The sequence below is a fragment of the Molothrus ater genome, chromosome 6 (assembly GCF_012460135.2).
Source record: "Molothrus ater isolate BHLD 08-10-18 breed brown headed cowbird chromosome 6, BPBGC_Mater_1.1, whole genome shotgun sequence".
In the NCBI taxonomy this organism is placed as follows: Eukaryota; Metazoa; Chordata; class Aves; order Passeriformes; family Icteridae; genus Molothrus; species Molothrus ater.
In genome coordinates this window covers 61657852-61678652 of record NC_050483.2, presented here as the reverse complement: position 1 = coordinate 61678652, position 20801 = coordinate 61657852, and the positions used below count along the sequence as shown (strand labels likewise).

The following is a 20801-nucleotide window of genomic DNA, read 5'->3' as shown; positions in this document are numbered from 1 at the left end:
TGGAACTACTGTCAATGTGCTTTTGCTTTGTGGGATTGGTCACAAAACTCATCAAGTGAGTTGTGACATTGAGTTCTTGGTCTGCTGCTGGGCTGTGAGCTGCTGGCATCTTCCCATTGTCATAGCCATGGAATGAGGCTGCTGCTGGAAAATCAAACAGCTCCAGGCCCGTTCCCAGCAGTCCCGTCCCTGTTTGTGATCTGTACAGAGACCCCAGCTGGCGACAAGCTTCACCCCAGAGCTGAGGTCACCACATCCCAACCACGCCTACGCTCCCAAAAAGTGATGGAAAAAAAGATTCCAGCCTCAAGAGCCAAATAAACCAGGGATAAACACGGAAAAACCAGGCAGGGAGAGGAGCAGAGGAACTGGAAACACCTGGGGGAGATCTCAGCATGATGGCTTGAAATAAAAAGTGTTTTTTACTCGGACAGGGGAGGCAAAGAGGTGTTGTGAGGAGAGCAGAAAACACAGAAATGTGCACATAAAACAAATGTATGGCCTTCAAACAGCACCAAAATCCCATTTTTACTGCTCTTCTGGACAGTGTTTGCAACAAATTTTATTTGCCTTGAAACAGAGATCAGTTCTCACCTCTGTATTTTATTTCTCCTGTGGACAAGGTCACTTTAGACCCAAAGGGGGTTTGCTTTTGTTGATCAGAGCAGAGAATTACCAATAAACCCCCCCAAATTTCTTTATTTCTCTGTCCTTGGGAGATTTGGGGCCTGTTTTATGTGCAGAAATCATGGCTTTAGGTTAAATTATGCATTTACCTTTGGGCAGGGTGAGGCTTTCATCTCCTTTAGAACCTGGGACTTAGAACAAACCTCAGAAACTGGAATTCATTGAACTGCCCCTATTTTTAAGCAGCCAAGGTCAGGGCTTGAAAATCTGGGGTCAGGGGTTGAAACCCTGGGGATGGCTCAGCCTGGGATCCGTGGAAAATGAGAAGGACTCAGCTCAGAGCCAGAGGGCAAATTGTCCTCAGGTTCCAAACTAAAAAAGCTTTGGGAAGGTTTAAAGAAAATAGAAAAAAAAAATAGGGCCAGAAGAGAACAGCTCGGAGCAGCAGGACAGGGGCAAAAGGGGAATTTATTGGAGCAAATTCTCAGCCCGGAGTTTCTCCCTGATCATTCCTGGTGTCTCCTGAGAAGGACAAGCAGGACAAGGAGCCCCCAGCTGAGGCAGAATGAGCAGGTTGGGAATAGAACCCTGCTTCCTTCCCTTCCTCACTGCCAGCATTCAAAAGGGATCAAAGGAATTTAAATCAAGGGATTTTAAAGGAAGGAACATTGAAACTGAGCATTGGTGAGGGCACCAAATGACACTGGAACAGCAATGGGAAAAAACCTTTCCTATGGATGTCCTGGGAGAGCTGGGAATGCTTCCCCTGGAGAGGAGAGGCTCCAGGGAGAGCTCAGAGCCCCTGGCAGGGCCTGAAGGGGCTCCAGGAGAGCTGGAGAGGGACTGGGGACAAGGGATGGAGGGACAGGAGCCAGGGAATGGCTCCCAGTGCCAGAGGGCAGGGATGGGTGGGAGATTGGGAATTGGGAATTCCTGGCTGGGCTGGGATTGCCAGAGCAGCTGGGGCTGCCCCTGGATCCCTGGCAGTGCCCAAGGCCAGGCTGGACACTGGGGCACCCTGGGACAGTGCGAGCTGTCCCTGCCATGGCAGTCACTGGAGAGGATTCCAAGGTCCCTCCAACCAACCCCAAAGTGCCCCAAAGTTCACTCCTGTGTGTAGCCACGGGGAAAGAAGGAATTACAACCACCCCATTATATTCCCCATTTCAGATGTGTCCTAATGTCCAGCATTAAAGCAGAGCCTTGCTCTGAAAGGGAACTGCCCTGAGTGGATCTGATGTAGAAAACCTCAGAGAAACAGGATCTGAGTCCATTCGGATTTTCCTGGTCCTGAATGCTGGGAGTAGTTGAATCCCATTTGGAAGATTCCAAGGAATCAGGCTTTGCTCATCATCTTTGAGCCTGGATTTGCATTCAGGTTCTACTCCAACTGAGTAAAAAACCCTCATAACTAAATAAATAAATGCCTAAATAAGGGGTTATCACCTCTGTTTATGGGGCTGCTCTTAGGGCAGGTGGATTTGACTTCTGTGTCCAACAATTTCATGCTGAATGGAATAAACTCCAACATTTCCTTGTTTTCCTCCTCCCACAGGAGTCTCTAAAATTCTCTATTATTGCTTCAAAGTCTGCTTTTCCCCCTCAATGCTTTACACAGAATTGCCTTTTTGTTTCCAGTAAATCCAGATATTGCTCCTCTCCTTCTTCCAGCTGCTTCTCTCCTGTTGGAGTTCATCTTCCCCCTCAACCAATTTTATCAAGCCCTCTTTTATCTCCAAAATTGAATTTCCAACGTTATTGAAGGAATATCTTTTTCTCTCTTTTCATTTCCTCCCCAAACTCCATCGGGGCTCACCTTGGATATATCTGGGAGCTCTGCACAGTCAGTGGGGTTGCCATGAAAGACATCCTGGAACGCCCTGAATTCCCTGTTTTCCTTGCTTTCCCACCATTCTCGATCCTCTGGGATTTGAGTGGAAGGTGTCTCAGCCCTGACAGGGCTGGAACTGGGTGGGTTCAAGGTCCCTTCCCACCAAAACCATTCTGGGATTCTGGGATTCTTTTCCACACCAGCCAAAGCCCAAGCCCATGGGACAGAAATCAACTACAATCCATGATTTATTCCTGGAGCAGGGATCCTGGTGGCTCCAAGCCTCATCCAGCCTGGCCTTGAAGTGGATCCATGAAGTTTGGAGAACCCTGAAGGTCGCCTCCAACCGTGCCCACGGCAGGGACGGAACTGGAGGAGCTTTAAGGTCCCTTCTGACCCAAACAATCCTGGGATTTCATGATTTTCCAATTCCAACAGAGATGTGGAAGCCTTGGCAGTGCTGGGCTCGAAGACCTTTCCAACCTCAGCCACTCCATGGGTTCATATTTGGTCTTCCAGGCTCCAAGTCAGGGATTTCAGCTTGCAAAGGACAACGAAACCCAGCAGGAACAGGATCCTCAGGGAATGGGCACATTCCCAAGGCTGCCAGAGCTCCAGGAGCTCTGAGGGTCAGGGTGGGATTGTTGGGGTGTCTGGGCAGGGCCAGGAGCTGCACTGGAGGATCCTTGGGATCCCTTCCAGCTCAGGATATTCCAAGATTATTTCCATAGAGGTGATGTAGAGATGTTGCTGCTTCTCCTTTGTGGCTCCCAATATCTTGAAGGTACCAAACCCAACATCCAATGGATCATTCCAGAAATTACCAGGCTCCATGAAGCTTCTTGGAATGATTTTACATTGCCCAGACAAATCATAATTATCCTGATAAAACAAATTACAGCAGAGTGTGAACCTGCAGCCTCTCCAGTGCAAGCTAGGACCTTCCTAAAAGGAAAAATTACCATCCTTTGTTGGAAAAATCAGTCCCAAGTCCTGTCATCCTAACCAGGAGTGGGAATTCCCATCCAGGAATGGGATTTCTTTGTGTCTCTCTCCCTCTCTGCAAGCCAGCCCTGCCACAGATTAGAAAATGAGGATAGGATCAGTCTGTTCCTTGATAGAGAATAAAATGTGCCAATAATCCATTGGAATGATGGAATAAATCCGAATAAACTGCCCCATCTGGAGGGAAACAGTCAATGAGAGCGGGGAGAAAAGTGGCTTTATGATAAAAATATCTATTAATGGGCACTGGAACTGCAATGGAGCCTGGAAAATGAGGAATTTGTATCAGTTGTGAGGGATATGGATCAATTGTGAGGAGTATGGGTCGATTGTGAGGGATATGTATCAATTTTAAATGGTTTGAATTTATTATCAAGGCTCAGAACTACCTGGAGATAACAATTCCTCTAAAAAGAATTAGAACGTCCCTGCTTTTGTTTGCCAAACCAGTAATAAATGGAAGGGGTGAAAGTTCCCCTCAATCTATGGAGAGCTTCTGAATGCAAGGAAAGTGTGAGAAATCCTGTCACAAGGAATTTCCTATCAGGAATTTCCAGCAGGGAAGCTGCTCATGGAGACCCTCCCTGGGAGATGAGTGCGGTCTCCACAGAGAGGACTTGTGGTGACACCAGCAATTCCATGGATGATGGATAATGACTGGAGTCATTCCCAAGGGAATGATGGTCCATGGAAGCTCCCCCAGGCAGGTGGAGGAGCTGGACAACACCCAGGGGGGAGATCCATGTCCTACCAAGCCAAGGACACAAAATCAGAACCTTCATCTGCTTCACCCCCGCTGTGCTGGGGCACGTCCTGTCCTGGGGGAGATTGTGGGAAGACCTGGTAGGGCTGGAGAGTGTCCAGGGAAGGGAACAGAGCTGGGAAGGGGCTGCAGAATCCCTGAGGGAGCCGGGCAGGGGCTGCAGAATCCCTGAGGGAGCCGGGCAGGGGCTGCAGAATCCCTGAGGGAGCTGGGCAGGGGCTGCAGAATCCCTGAGGGAGCTGGGCAGGGGCTGCAGAATCCCTGAGGGAGCTGGGCAGGGGCTGCAGAATCCCTGAGGGAGCTGGGCAGGGGCTCAGCCTGGAGCAAAGGAGGCTCAGGGGCCCTTGTGGCTCTGCACAGCTCCTGCCAGGAGGGCACAGCCGGGGGGGTCGGGCTCTGCTCCAGGGCACAGGGACAGGAGCAGAGGGAACGGCCTCAGGCTGGGCCAGGGCAGCTCAGGGTGGGCACAGCAGGAATTTCCCCATGGAAAGGGGGCTCAGGAACTGCCCAGGGAGGGTTGGAGGGATTTCCAGGCCCTGTGGCACCTGGGGACAGGGGTCAGTGGTGGCCTTGGAAGTGCTGGGAACAGTTGGATTTGATGATCCCAAAGGGATTTTCCAACCTCAGTGATTCCATTCAAGACTCCTCTTGCCTTCAGTGATTTTACTCCTGATGTGGTTCCTCAAAGCCTGGTGAGAACCAAAGGAAATCTCTCCAAAATTCCCACAGACCCTCCCAGCATTCCCTGCATCCGGGACCTCCTGGATACTGAATACTGAATCCAACATCCTCTGGCCCATCTCCGCTGGAAAACCTGATTTTGTGGGACACAAAGAGCTCTAATTTCATTCCTGCTGGAAGGAATCTTCCTGCTGACACCGGTCCCAGCTCCATGGGCAAAATGATTTGCAAACCTCCCTATTAACAGCTGCAGACAGGCCTGAATAATAACGCTGGAACTGGGAATAAAATCCAAAGGATTTGGGAGGGAGCACGGGGAAAGCAGCAGCTTGTCTTTAAATCTGTGCACTGCCTTCCAAACTCTGTTTTATGAGGCAATTACAGGTACAAAGTTGAATATTGGAAAGTGAGACAGGAGGAGAGGGATTTATGGAGCTAAAAAATCAGCTGGGATGAATTCCAGCAGCATCCATGGACAGCCTTATTTGCGTCCTGTGTCAGTCCAAATAATCTTAATTTTTAATGCAGCACTTTGCAAGCAGAGTTCTGTCAAAATCCATATTTTGTGTAATTATGGGAATTAATCTCCTAAGCATTACAGGACAACAAAGGAATTCTATTTGCTCAGCATCTTCTGCTGTTAAAAATTAACTACACGGACAAGTTAATTATTCCAATTTACCTTTCCCTGGCTGGTGTTGAGTTTTCCTTGGTTTTTGGTGACTCCTTTATATTCCACCCACAGCATTCCCTCTCATCCTGCTGCTCACCTTCTTCCCATGATAACTGTGGGGATGGATATCCTTGAATTCCACAAGGTTTAGGGAATAATCTCACAGGTTTTCCTTAACCCTTTTGGGCTGGAATTCCCATTTCCCCTTCAAATCCAACCTCTTGATCTGTTATCAGTTGGGAATAGAAGAAGAAGCTATGGCTGCTCCATCCCTGGAAGTGTTCAAGGTTGGATGGGCTTTGGAGCAGCCAAAGCTCTGATCCTTCCTGTTTTAAATATGGATATGGAATATTTACACCTCTTCCCACTCATTTTTCCTTCTTCCAAAACCAGTTTTGTTTGGAAGACTCTTTGCTCCTGCCCTCAGACGGCGCAGGATTATCCTCTCCAAGACCAAATCCCAAAAAACCCCAAGAGAAATAATTCCATTTTGCCTCCCTCAGGAACATCTCTGTTTATCCAGGTTCGGGATTGCTCTGGGTTTTTTTGCAATTTCTGACAGGAAGGCCCGTCCTAGATAATCATTTTAGTAAAAAAATATGAAAAAATTCAAATTATTTGGTTCTCATCTAAATTTTCCACGGCACCAGGGTTTGCATATTCATCACCTCCCTGGGTCACCAAACTCATGCTGCTCTTGACCTTGCTAAATGTCAAAAAGCTCCTGGGATTTCTCTTTCCTGGTCCAGCCATCTGTGATTTCCCTATTTTTTTCCCTGCCTTGCTCCATGTGGATGAATTACACCCAAAGCCATCCTTGCCTCTGGGTTATTCTGAAATCAGCCGCAATCAGATGAGGGTTTTAGAGAATAGATTTTGCTGTTTTACAGTTTTCTGGGAAGTTTGTGGCCTAGGAATTAAGGAGCAGGGAATGATCCATAGGTTAAAAATCACAACATGGGAATTACCCACCTGGGGTGCCTCAATCTCTCTGTATTTATATATAAAATAAATGTAACAATAAATATCCCCACAGGAAGGTCCAAGCTTTAAGCTCAGCTTAGCAGCATCAACCTCTGCCATATCCTGGGAAAATCCTTTTGGGCAGGAATGTGGAATTCCTCAGATACAACCAGCAGGGTGGAAAAAAAACACTTTGGAAAGCAAATCAAAATTATGGAAGCAATGGGAGCAGCATTATTTTTATATTTTCAAGTTGTTAAGGTCATTACATCTTCGGAAGAGAAGGGGAAAAATGGCTCCCCTTAAATTATTAGAATTAAAAAAAAAAAAGACCCTATTCTAAACTTGTTTTTAGGCTGTCCTTTCTCCCACCACAAACAGCCCAAATCAAACCCAACTTTTATCTCCAGAGAAAGAATTCATTCAGAAAGTGATAAATGCACCAGCCTGGGAATGGATTGGGTTATGTAATATTTGTCCTGAATATTAATCAGCTTTTCCCACTCAAATCTTCAATCATAAGACGGAGGAAAAAAAAGATGTAAATAATATTAATATTAAATGCAAATTCTGCTTTCCTTCATCATTCCAGCCTGCCTAAGCATAGATTTATTAGAGATTTGTTTAAAAATCCAGATATTTGCCCCACTTGATTTCTCAGATTCCTTGGTTATCCCTTTTTAATGAGTTTTCATAATTAAAATTTTATAATCTGGAAGATTTCGCTCTCTGGGAGTTTTACCACACTCCTGATCTGCATTCAAAAGACAATTCCATGAAGCTGGTAAATTCCCACAGGGATTGGCCACCCTACCTGTTCAAACATCTTCTCCTAACGACTTTCCTAAAATTCCAAGAGTTTTTAGCTCACTAATCCCAGTCCCATTTGGGATGGGGAACGCTTCCTTCTCTCACAACAATTTTTATTTCTTTTTATTTCATTATTAATACAATATTTGCATATAAATATTTCATCAGGCAGATATTTCCAGAGGAGACCCAGCACATTCCTGAGCTGCCAAATTGCCTTTCCAAGGCAGAAAAATTCCTTCTCCCACTCCCAGCTGCAAAGAAATCAAAAATCAAGGAAAGAGGACTCAGGGCTGGATTCTCCAGCTGATGGAAAACGGGAATAATGCATTTCTACTCCTCCACCTGAGATCATCATTCACCCTCATCTTTCTCCTGAATTAGCTCTGTTCCATTCCCAATCTAATCCCTTCAGGATGAGCCCCTTTTCCAGAAACATTTGGGATTTATTACCAAGGAAGAGCGACACAAATAAAGCTGAGCTCCAACAGAACAGGAAATTCTGGAGCACCCCAATGTGGCCAGCAAAGCTCTGCCGGCCAGGCTTCCATGAAGTACCTTGGACGTTTTAAGAGCCTTTCCAAGGGTTTGGAGATGGGTGAGTTTGGGAATGGGTTTGGGCTCTAAATAGGATTTTATGGAGTGCAGAAGGAAAAGGGAGCTGGGGAGAACGATCCCGTCCTCACTGCTCTGATCACTTGGGAAGGGACATGATGGAAATGCTGCCCAAGGTGGCACCTGGTGGCACTTTCATGTCCCCAGCCTCCCCTGCAGCTGGAGAAGTGGGGCTGGCAAATTGTCCCTGTCCTCTGCCACCAGCAGAGTTTGATTTATTCCTTAAAAATTCATTTATCCACAATTGTGGCTGGAAGATCATAAAATGGAATCCCAGAGTGGTTTGGATTGGAAAGGGGCCTTCAATCCCACCCAGTGCCACCCCTGCCATGGCAGGGACACCTCCCACTGTCCCAGGGTGCCCCAGTGTCCAGCCTGGCCTTGGGCACTGCCAGGGATCCAGGGGCAGCCACAGCTGCTCTGGCAATTCCAGCCCAGCCAGGAATTCCCAATTCCCAATCTCCCATCCAACCCATGATGGGAAATCTCATCTTGGAGCAATCTGGGACAGTGGGAGGTGTCCCTGCCCATGGAGGGGGTTGGAATGGGATGGGTTTGAAATTCCCTTCCAACCCAAACCATTCTGTGACTCCAGGATTTTCATTTTCCTACAAAAGTTTTAGGATTTAAGGCAAACGCACACACACAAAAAAATCTTAAACCACAGCTCAAGGACAAACTGTGAGCGAGACCAAAAATCCATAATTTTCCTGGAGAACTCCCAGGCTGGGATCCTGACATCACTGAGATGGGATAAAGGGATGGCAGCAGAAAAGAGAAGTGAGGAAAACAAAAAACTCATTAGATGAGGGGGTCAAATTAAAAAAAAAAATCCTTTACATTTTAATTTCCTTTTCATTTTTCTTTAGCTTGACCCAGCAGATGTGAGGTGGAGCAGTAATTCCACAGAAGGATTTGCCCTGTGGAACAGATTCCCAGGGAATGAGCACATTCCCAAGGCTGCAGAGGGTGGGATTGTTGGGGTGCCTTTGCAGGGCCAGGGGTTGGATTTGTGATCCTTTTGGGTCCCTTCCCACTCAGGACATTCCATAATTCCATGCAAATAGATTAATTAACCCCGTTCTAATGAGACAAGGTCCTGCTGTCACAAGGAGAACCTTCCCAAGAATGGGAATGTTCTCACTCACCACATCCACAGTGAAATCCATGAGTTATTCTCTAATTAAAGTCTTCCATTAAAAATCTTTCCCTGCTCATCACTGCTGGAAGCATCCAGGATAAATATTCCCAAATTCTGAAAAGAACTGTTTTTTATGACAATTGGTTAAATGCCACCGTCGGTACAGAAACGTTGCTCAAGTCAATGGGAACAAAAACTTTCCTCCCACAGGAAAAATAATCAAAGCTTTCCATAATTTTTCTCCATTCATCTCCAATTTGTCACTTGCCAGGATGTGAACAAAGGGAGCAGAATTCTAAACACGGAGAGATGAAAGGGAAAACGCCTGGAAATACCTGTTGAACTCCTACTTCTTGGAAGCATTTTCAGGTTGTGCCTCTTCTCTCAGAATTAGGAAAATTCTGCATCTCAAGCAGAACAAAAATGCATCAGAAGAAGTGGTTTGACAGCAGGAAAAGGTAGGGAAATGACAACAACCCCAGCAATGCATCCCCAGAATCTGAGAGTCAGCAGAGTCATCCCATGGGATCCACCAGGAACTGCCTCAGGTCCTGAGGAAGTGGGAAGCTGTTGGAATTCCTCAGCCACAAAATATTTTCTACTTTTCACAGCAAATTCATGCCAGAAAAAGGGGAAAGAATCTACTTCCCCCCTCCTTATTTAGAAGGATCAACACTCGACTGTTTCTGTGGTGGTTCTCATTCCCAGATTCACAGAATCCTGAGATCATTGAGGTTGGGGATGAGCTCCAAGATCACCAAGTCCCAGCTGTGCCCAATGCCCACCCTGTCCCCAGCCCAGAGCTCTCAGTGCCACCTCCAGGGGACACCTGCAGGGATGGGCACTGCAACCCTCCCTGGGCAGTTCCTGAGCCCCCTTTCCATGGGGAAATTCCTGCTGTGCCCACCCTGAGCTGCCCTGGCCCAGCCTGAGGCCGTTCCCTCTGCTCCTGTCCCTGTTCCCTGGAGCAGAGCCCGACCCCCCCGGCTGTGCCCTCCTGGCAGGAGCTGTGCAGAGCCACAAGGGCCCCTGAGCCTCCTTTGCTCCAGGAAAAAATGATTGAGCCAAGGACAGGAGGCACAGATCCCTCACTCTCAAGCTCCACCGGGATGAACCAGCTCCTAACCTCGACCCCACAACTGAGAGAAACCCACGGGGGAGAAGATTCCATCCTCCCTTCAGCCTCGACTTTGGGATTTAAAGCTGGAGCAGCAGGAAGAAGCTGGGGTGGGAGTCCTGCAGATCCCAGCCATGTAATCAATGCATCCATAATCTGTTACAAAGCAGAGCCAGGGAAAACAAATCAGTTGCTTATCAGCACTGAGGACGTGTGAGGAGCAGCTCTTCCCTGGAGGCCCCAAAAGAGGTCACTTGTGCTGAGCACAGAGCGCTGCTAAAAAGCCAAGCGACAGAAGATTGGGGCGTCTGAAAGTGGAATAAATGAGGGCGGCACTTCATAAACCACCCAAATTAAGTCCTGACAGAGCAGCAGAGGCAGGGAAGTCACTCAGCCCAAAGAATGGCTCATTATCCCCCCCGTTATTCCCCAGAAGCCACCTCAAACCAGGCTTTCTGTGCTCTGACAACAAACACCGCACGTTTCCAAAATAAAAAATAACTGATTCCCCCCCCTTTTCCCTCCCCATTCCCCAGGCTGGCTGGCAGAGCAGAGCAGGCTGGATCTGGATGCGGATCAGCTCCCCGGGAACAGCTCTTGCCCTCCTTTTCCCCTCCTTGTTTTACACAGCAGCAACAAATGAGCTCAGGATCAGCTCAGCATTTAGAGAAATATGTGCTCCCATCTCATCTGCTTGTTCGTGTGTCAAGGAATTCAAAGCTGTGGGGAAAATAATGATTGCCTCACACTTGGTTGGGGTTTTTTTGTTTTGGTTTTTTTTTTCTGGTTTTGTTTTGTCTTTTTTTTTTTACCAGAAATGAGACTCCTATGTCATTTTTACTTCCACATTTACATGGAATTCATGGATTCAGGGAACTACAGAGACAAACAACCCCACATCAAATATGTAACAGCCATAAGACTCTTGCCGCTGTTTGTTTAGGTGAGGAATAAATCAGCTTTTTCTCAGCACAACAAAGAGAAAAACGAGGGAAACCGAGGCTTTACTCACACTGCACGATGAGCTGCACCAAGGCCTCCCTGGGTTTGACATTGAACCCGTTGTACTGGCTGGTCTGGCACCGGTAGGTCCCGCTCATTTCCCGGGAAACGTTGACGATCCGCAGGATCCCGTCGTAGCTCTCGGTCTGCAGGGCCCCGTCGGGCATGGCCACCTCCTTGTCAGCCCGTGACCACAGGATGATGGGTTTGGGCTTCCCTGTCACCTGGCACTGCAGCTCGATGGTGTCCCCTTCCCGCGTCACCAGCGGGGACTTCTCCTGAGGCACCGTCAGGTTGGGGGGCACTGGGAAGGGCAGAGGAGAGGGGTCAGCAATCAGGCACCAGGCATGGATTTCCTGCTCAGGATCATCCATGGGAAAGGGGATTTATCCCCAGCAACGTGAGGGTTGTGCTCTTTGGAAGCTCCCACATTTATTTCTCAGCGGCCTGGAGAGCCTCAGAGGAGATTTCCCCGCCCTGCTGTGACACCCGTGCCCTCCCAGTGCTCCCAGTGCCCTCCCACCATCGCTCACTCCCCCACTGCCACTTCTGCTTTCCTTTAAAGGATCATTTGGCACTAAATCCCGTTTGTTTAGAGCAGCCTGGCTGCTGATTTTTTAATCCAGCCCGTGGATAAATGGCTGTGGATGAGGAAGGGTTATAGCAACTGAGAAATCACCTCAGAATTGGAGGCCTGACTCCAAAATGCTGCTGGGGTCTGTCACGGGACGTTCATCCAAGTGGTGTTTATTCCATGGGGACTGGCATTAACAATTCCAAAGGGACACTGGAATTATTGCCAGCAGCCCCATGGAGCAGGATCACCTCACAGTGAGCAGGTGATGGCCAAGGACACCAAGGATGTGGATGTGTGGGAGCAAATCCAGAGAAACCCATGAGCTCCTCCAAGGGCTGGAGCTGCTCTGGAGCCAGGCTGGGAGAGCTGGGAATGTTCCCCTGGAGAGGAGAAGGCTCCAGGGAGAGCTCAGAGCCCCTGGCAGGGCCTGAGGGGCTCCAGGAGAGCTGGAGAGGGACTGGGGACAAGGCATGGAGGGACAGGAGCCAGGGAATGGCTCCCACTGCCAGAGGGCAGGGATGGGTGGGAGATTGGGAATTGGGAATTCCTGGCTGGGCTGGGATTGCCAGAGCAGCTGTGGCTGCCCCTGGATCCCTGGCAGTGCCCAAGGCCAGGCTGGACATTGGGGCTTGGAGCAGCCTGGGACAGTGGGAGGTGTCCCAGCCTTGTTTGGAAAATGCTTGGAACGCTGTGGTGCGGGTGGAGAGATGGAAAATCCTGATTTAAACACTGCCCACCCTCCTTTTCCTTTGGCACCTCCTGAAAACTCATCTTTCCTGATGGATCTCCTGTCCTGCAGCAAGGACAGACATTCCCTGCGGGAACACAGCCCCTCCAGGAGCTTTTCCTCTCCTCCCAGTCCTTCCCTCAGCTCCTTTCCTGGAATGCCAGGCCTGACAAAACCCAGCCTGCGCCTCCCTCCTGTCTGCAGGAAAAATATTCCCAAAGGCAGTTTTCAACCCCCAAGGGACAGAAACAACAAACTCGTCCCAGTGAGAAGCAATTCCAGCTTTCCCCTGGGATCTGCTCCCTGTCTCCAGCCCTGACAAGCCTGGTAGGAATCAGAGTTGAAATCTGGGCCTTTCACGGGAACCCAAGTGCTGCTTTCAGCTGTTTTGAAGGCTTTAATAGCTCCTGTCAGGTGGGACAGGCAGACATGGGAAGAGCTTTTTCCACAGGGAAGGGAAGGGAAAATTATTTTATACTTAAAAAAAAAAATCAGGAAAAATTAAAAATAAATAAACAACAACTGCTTAATAAAACATTTCCAATATGAATAAAACATTATTAATTCTCAGTTATGTGGTTTTGTGCCACAGCAGGTTCTTAGCACAGGAAAATTCCCAGGGGGGGCTGGAGCACTGTGAAATCATGGACCAAAGTGGGAGAAGGGTGCCGTTCCAAGGAGGAAAATACAGTTTATAGGGAAAGGTGCCTGCCTGCAGCCAGGATTTTCCAGCTCACCTGGCTTGTGGCTCCTCAGCTGAGGGCAAATGTGACAGAGGCCTTTGTGGATCAGGAAAAATCCTGGATTTGTCCTTTCCCAGCCTGTGCAGTGGATCTGCTCCTGGCTGGGACTGGTGGGATCCAGGCCTTTCGCAGCTGGATGGATGCTGGAGGCTCCTCAGGCTTCCCTGGGAATCACAGCCTGCCCTGGCTCAGGGATTCGCTGCCCTCCAGAGCTGAGGGGTCACTGGGATGAGATCCCCGAGGTCCCTGTGATCCCGATATCCCAAGGGAAAAGCCCCGGGCCAGCCCACCCAGCTCTGCTGCAGCCCCAGCTGGGGCCAGGATGGGAATTCTCCCTCTGGGAATTGTCCCTGTGGAGCTATCGCTGGACACGTGGTGCTGGCAGCCCCTTCCAGATCCCAACATTTCCAGGGATTCCAGGCTGTGTGAGAGCAAAGGGTGAGCAAGAAATTATCCAATCCCAGCCTGGGAATGCAATCCCAGTCTGAGCTATCCAGTCCCAGTTTGGTAACCCAATCCCAGACTGAGTTATCCAATCCCAGCCTGGGAATCCAATCCCAGCCTAGGAATCCAATCCCAACTTGAGTTATCCAATCCCAGCTTGGGAATGCAATCCCAGCCTGAGTTATCCAATCCCAAACTGGGAATCCAATCCCAGTCTGAGTTATCCAATCCCAGCCTGGGAATGCAATCCCAGTCTGAGCTATCCAGTCCAAACCTGGAAATCCAATCTCAACCTTGGAATCCAATCCCAGTCTGAGCTATCCAATCCCAGTTGAGCTATTCAATCCCAGCCTGAGTTATCCAGTCCCAACATCAGAATCCAATCCCAGCCTGGGAATCCAATCCCAGTCTGGGAATGCAATCCAGTCTGCGCTATCCAATCCCAACCTGAGAATCCAATCCCAGACTGAGCTATCCAATCCCAGCCTAGGAATCAGCCAATCCCAGTCTGAGCTATCCAATCCCAGCCTGGGAATCAGCCATTCCAGCTGGGACAAGGCAGGAAACTTGGGGAAAAAACAAGGAGCACATCCTTGTTTGGAGGGGGGGAAAAAAGCAGATCCACAACGAAAATCCCCTGTGCAAGTGCAATCGTTCCCCCTCTTTTCCCACCAGTTTTTCCTGAAAAAGCAGAGATAACAGCACAGCAAAAAAAAAGCTGCACCTCGCAGATAAGGAGCTCCACCACGAGGGTGGTGACAGCTGATAAGGAAGGCTCTGTCAGTGTCCCAGATGGAAAGATCCCCTCCAATCCCTGACTCCTCGTCTCCCGTGGCATTTTGCAGTGCCTGTCACTGTGAGGCAGCTGAGAGCTCGTTATGGTTCCCAGGATTTATTCCTGCTGTTCCTGGAAGCAGCAGAGGGGACAGGAGAGACAAGGCCATCCATTAGGATGAGGAATTCCAGGGGCAATGCCATCAATCCAAAGCCTGGCTGCACCTCTGGGTCACATTTGAGCAACAACGAGGTCCCACTGAGAATTTCTCTGTCCCCACCTCATTTATGGCTCCAGCTCCCCCAAATTCAGACCTCTCTAATTATAGGGAGAAAAAGCCCCAAATCTTTGCTCAAAGATGAAGAATTCCAGGGGCATTGCCATAAATCCAAAGCCTGGCTGCACCTCTGGGTCACATTTGAGGAACAGTGACCAAAACAATGAGGTCCTGCCAAGAATTGTTTGGTCCCCACCCCATTTATTGTCCCAGCTCCCAAAAATTCAGACCCTCTAATTAGGGGGATTCTCCACTCTCTAATTATAGGGAGAAGAAGCCCCAAATCTTTGCTCAGGAATGGAGAATTCCAGGGGCAATGCCATCAATCCAAAGCCTGGTTGAACCTCTGGGTCACATTTGAGTAACAACAAGGTCCTACCAAGAATTTTCTCATTTCTCTAAATTTTCATTTATGGCCCCAGCTCCCCAAAATTCAGACCCTCTAATTAGGGGGATTCTCCACTCTCTAATTATAGGGAGAAAAGGCCCCAAATCTTTGCTCAAAGATGAAAAATTCCAGGGGCAATGCCATCAATCCAAAGCCTAGCTGCGCCTCTGGGTCCACTTTTGAGTAACAAGGAGGTCCCACCAAGAATTTCTCTGTCTCCACCCCATTTATGGCTCCAGCTCCCCCTAATTTAGACCCTCTAATTTCTCTAATTAGGGGGATTCTCCACGCTCTAATCAGAGGGAGAAGAAAGCCCAGACCTTTGCACAGGAGGGCTTTTGGCAGGGTTTCCCCTTTCCAGCCCAGCCATTTGTTGTCACAACCTCACAGGTATTTAATTATCTCTGAGCTGTCTGTTCCACTGGCAAATGTAGCTGGAATTAGCAACAGGCAGAAAAAATAAATCCCTGTTTTTGGGGAAGGGTGACACAGCAGGCCCTGGCAGCCTGGGCACGTGGGATTTGTCTCCGTGAGCAATCCACCTCAAAAGGATTGGGGAGAAAATAAAAACTGGATTTTTCTTTTCCCCCAAAGGTTTCAGGAGACCCCAGAGCAGGGAATGGTGAGTCTGGGTGAGCAAGGTTAAGAACAGGGAATCATGGAATTGTTCAGGTCGGAAAAGCCTCTGAGACCATTGAGTCCAACAGTTCCATGGCCACCACTGCCCCAAGTGCCACATCCAGAGGGATTTTAAATCCCTCCAGGGATGGGGACTCCCCCCCTGCCCTGAGCTGAAGAACCTTTTCCAAGCTGGAATTCTCCCTGATATCCCAAGTAAACCCTTTCCAAGCAGGAATTCTCCCTGAAATCCCAACTAAACCCTTTCCAAGCAGGAATTCTCCCTGATATCCCAAGTAAACCCTTTCCAAGCAGGAATTCTCCCTGATATCCCAACTAAACCCCTCCTGGCACAACTTGAGGCCGTTTCTTCTCTTTCCACCCCTCTTGCAAGGATGAGCAGGCAAAGGTGGCTCCAGGGGCTCAAATCCCTGAGGAAAGGAGCAGGAGTGAACCAAGGATGGGCCAGCCAAGGTGCTGCCAGTGGGATGGGCAGGGAGGGGTGCCAGGCAGGTGCCACCAGGCTGTCCCCAGGCTGTCCCCAGCTGTGCCAGCTGCTGTCTCCCAGCAGGTGCTGCTGTGGCACAAGGAGAGCCCTGGGGGGCTCAGCCTCTTCCCGAGGGCTCCTGCAGCTCCAGGGGCTGCTCCAAGGAAAGGGCAGCTCTGCCCCTGCTTTGCAGAATGAAAAGGTACCCAAATCTTGGACGGAAACAAGAAATGTTCCCTCATTCCTGCAGTCCACTGCCCGGGCTGGAAAAGGACAAACCCATGCTTTTTCCTGATCCTAACTGGAAACAACAAATGTTCCCTTATTGCTGCACCGAGGGGCTCTATTTAAAACAAAATCACACTCTCAGCAGTTTCCTGAAGTGGAGGGTGACACCTGGAGAACAAAAAGCTTTGGTGACACTTGGAAAAGTGACACCTGGAGAACAAAAGGCTTTGGTGACAGAGGACAAAAAGCTTTGGTGACACCTGGAGAACAAAAGACTTTGGTGACACTCGGAGGACAAAAAGCTTTGGTGACACTTGGAGATCAAAACCTGGAGAACAAAAAGCTTTGGTGACGCTCAGAGGACAAAAAGCTTTGGTGACACCTGGAGAACAAAAGACTTTGGTGACACCTGCAGAACAAACAGCCTTGGTGACACCTGCAGAACAAACAGCCTTGGTGACACTTTGGTAGCACGGATTTAAAGCCCCATTGTCACCCTGTGAGTGGGCAGTGGCCCGTGGTGAGCAGGTTCTGCTGATCTCTGTCCAATTCTGGTTTTAAATAAAATATCTGAGACAACTCAGCCTCCCTGGGCTGCTGATCCAGCACGAGGTGAGGTGGCAGTGACCTCTGATTCTTTGTTCTGCTCCCCAGACAGACATTCCTGCTGCTGGAGAGAGTAAAACCAGACAGGAACTCTTCCAGCTGCTCTCCTGTGGCAGTTCCAGTGTAATTCCAGAGGATCCATGATCCAGCATGGTCTAGAGGAGAACGGGGACAGGACAAGACAGCTATTTCTGAGAAAAAAAACCAAAAAAAACCGAAAAAAACCCACAAAATTGCTGAGCCTAATATGTTTATTCCTTGTGTATTCTGGGTGTTGTTAGTTCTACTCGAGCTCTCTGAAGTCCTGATGGATCAAATTCCAGCTTAATTAACGGATCAGACAGATTAATTAAATGCCAGGCAGCCGTTGGCAGAGGCAAGAAGCTGCAGACAGAGAAATCCTTCAGAGGCGCTCTGATCCCATTAAAACCTCCCTGCCCACGGAGGCTGGACAGGCTCTAAAAAGAATTCCATTATTTCCGTGATTCCAGGACAATCAGAGGGGGACAAGGAGCCCCCACAAGTGGTGGCCTCACAACTCCTGAGCTCTTCCCGGGGGATTCTGGGGGTTGCTGTCACTTCTGTGTCCTTGGGAGCCTTCAGGAAAACATTTCCTTGGAGCGATCCCTGTCAGCGACAGGGAAAAATCCTGGGATAATGTGGCCAGGCTGCTCCACATGGATTCATCCTGATAATTAGGATCAAGCACAGCAAAGGAGTGTTTGAGCAGCACATCATGAAATCATCCAAATCTGGGGATCACCCAGAGAGAATCTCCCCAAGAGCTGTTGGAATTCACATTATCCAAGGAATTCAAGCCCAGCCTGGCTCAGGAATATTGAGGAATCCACACTGTGCCGGCTGGAAGGGAGAACAAAGTTATTTGTGTGTCCTGCTTGTGCAATATTTATGAATTTGAAGGGCTGAGTGGCCAGGATTAATCATCCTGAGCCTGAGAGCTGCAGTTTGGGCCCAGCTCATGATTCATGCCCTGACGTGACGCTGGAGTAAAGACAGGGCTGAGCCGGGGCACAAAATAGATTTGAGCAAGATCATTCCAGCCAGGAAGGGCAGCAAGGGATAATTATTCCTGAGGGATAATTATGCTGCTTCTGTCTGTAAACAGAGGCTGGAACTGCTCAGCTGCTCTGGATTTTTGGGAGGAATGTTGGGGAACACCGAGGAGCTGCTGCTGGAAGGGACCCAGAGGTGAGAGAAGAGCCCGGGAGGGAGATTTGCTGATCCAGGAAAATGATTGGAAAAGCAGCTGAAGCCAAGAAAACTTAGGATAAATTCCTTTACCCTTTCATCCCCATGGAAGAGGGTCCATCAAGGCCCTGGTGTGGAAGGGAAATGAGCAGCCTGTCAGGAATTCCTGGCTGGATTTCACGGGTCCCTTCCCATCATTCCAGCTCCTGTGTCCCCCCAGGCAAGGTCCCAGTTCCAAAGGGGAAATTCCACGTTTCCTGGGGCACAAACCACTCCTAACTGCACATGAGGACACTATATCCACCACGGATTTTCTGGAATCACAGAATCCTTTAAATTGGAAAAGCCCTCCAAGATCACCAAGTCCAACCATCAGCCAGCACCACGGTCACCTCCAACCCATGGCCCCAAGGGCCACATCCACACATTTTTTGCACATTTCCAGGGAAGGGAACCCCTCTGGACAGCCTTTTCCATCCCTTCTGAGGAGGAATTTTCCCTAAGATCCAATATAAACCACTTCCGAGGCTGTTTCCTCTAGCCCTGAAGTGACGGTGAGGCCTGGGACAAAGGCTCCAGTCCTGAGGGTTGGGATGATCCTTATTTTTGGACAAAAATCCTGCTCGGGCAGGGAAATCAAGATCAGTGCTTGGAACACAGCACTGAAGCCCTAAACCACCACCTTGCTCTGCAGCCGGAGGAAAGAGGAACATTTAAAACCCAGAACATGCAGAGCCAGCGGGAAATTAGGGAAATGAATTCCAGCGCTTTTGCAGGAGCCCTGCTGAGGAGCATCCCTGGATGAGGAGAGCCACGGGGTGAGGAGTCCATCCACAGCCCTCTGGAGAAGAACAAAAGGACTCTGCCACACAGGGAGTGCCAGCTCCCAGAAATCCTACTGGAATCCATCCATGGAGGGTGGATTTATCCCAGAGCAATCAGATTCCCCAAGGGATTGTGAGAAGGACAGGAAGGGGCTCCCAAAGATGGAATCAACAAGAAAAGCTCTGCACATTAGGCACAAAACCAGAACTATAAAAGACAGAGATTTGTAACAAAATACAGCGTTTTTCTGTCCCTTCTGCTCCCTGCTCCTTCCCGAGATAAATCCCAAGGATAACAGCTCACCAAACCCATCCATTTGCTGCAGTAACCAAAGGCCTCTGCCATCAACGACCGCTCTGGATGGTGCTTAAGGTTTACAAATATCTTAATTAGCCACTAATTACCTCCCAAACCCCGCATCCTCGTTAGGCAACGCCTGTGATTCCAATAAACATTTGGAGCTGGAATCGAGGTCTCTTTTATGCCTCAACAAAGCAGGAACAGGATGACCAGAGGAGTCCTGTGGCACCACCGGATCAAGGCCGCAGGTCCTGGAACAGCAGCCTGGAGCTTTAATTAATTCATTATTTGATGGAGAGCTGATTAGCTTGACAGGGAAGCCCTTTTCATGTTGCAGAGCCTCACACGGAGCAGCTCTCCAGGAATTTCTCTGCCTGGATGTAGCAGAATTTCTGGAAAGCCAGATTTATCCCTGCAGGTGTTGGAGCAACCTGGGATAGCGGAAGGTGGCCCTTCCAACTCAAAGATCCCTTCCAACCCAAACAGCTCCATCATTCCATGATTCCATGATTCCATAATTCCGTGATTCTGTGATTTCATAATTTCATGATTCCATAATTTTCTGATTCCATGATTCCATGATTCCATGAGATCTGGAGGCCTCCAGGCCGCCCTGTGCTCATCCAAAATCCATGTCCTGCTCCGGGATGTTCCCATCCTGAGGTGGTACAAGCTCAGCACATCCCCAGGCTCATCCAAGAGTAGGAACTTGTCTGATGTTTTTCCATGTGGGACATCTGGCTGTGCCCACACGGGGTGGGAATGAGCCACAGGAAGGAGTCCCATAGGAATAGAGGGATCAGCACTTCCTCCAGACCTTCCTGTGGCAATTCAGGGCAGCAAAACAAGAAAATAAAGGAAAATACCCCAAAATAACAAATCTCTTCCCTGCTCATTGATGTCTCCAGGGAAAAGGTGGAAAGGGAATGAGCCAGAAGGGATAAATGCTGATTTTTGGGAATAAAAACAGTGTCCTGAATAGAGCAAACCATCCCAATCCCAAAGCTGATTCTTCCTGCTTAAATCCAATATTTGAAGCAGAGAAAAAATCCCTTGCACAGGCTGACACCCTCCAATCCACCTCTTTTTTTTTTGCTTACCACAAACCCACTTTATTGAGGTTTCCGTTGCTTTTTTAACATCTTGTTGCTTTTTTAGCATCTTCTGCCTCCAGGTTTCCATGGCATGATCCCACATATCCCGAAAAACCCAGCCTGGCTCTCAGTAACATTTGCCCAGGGTGGGTTTTGTGGATGACAGGGCTTTTCTAGGGCAGATATTCCACGTTTGAGTCTCGATTCCCACTCTTCACTGACCTATTTTATTGAGATATGGGGGGAGCAGTGAGGGGATTACTTCAGGTCCATTT

General features: G+C 48.9%; 1 protein-coding gene across 1 annotated transcript in view; it reads right to left on the bottom strand.

Moving 5' to 3' along the window:
- MDGA2 (MAM domain containing glycosylphosphatidylinositol anchor 2) overlaps positions 1 to 20801 on the bottom strand; it is a 213311-nt gene that overhangs the window by 55951 nt on the left and 136559 nt on the right. The window contains exon 8 of the mRNA XM_036384850.2: positions 11239 to 11532. Coding sequence (XP_036240743.1) covers positions 11239 to 11532 — 294 coding nt within the window. The remainder of the gene's footprint in view (positions 1 to 11238; positions 11533 to 20801) is intronic.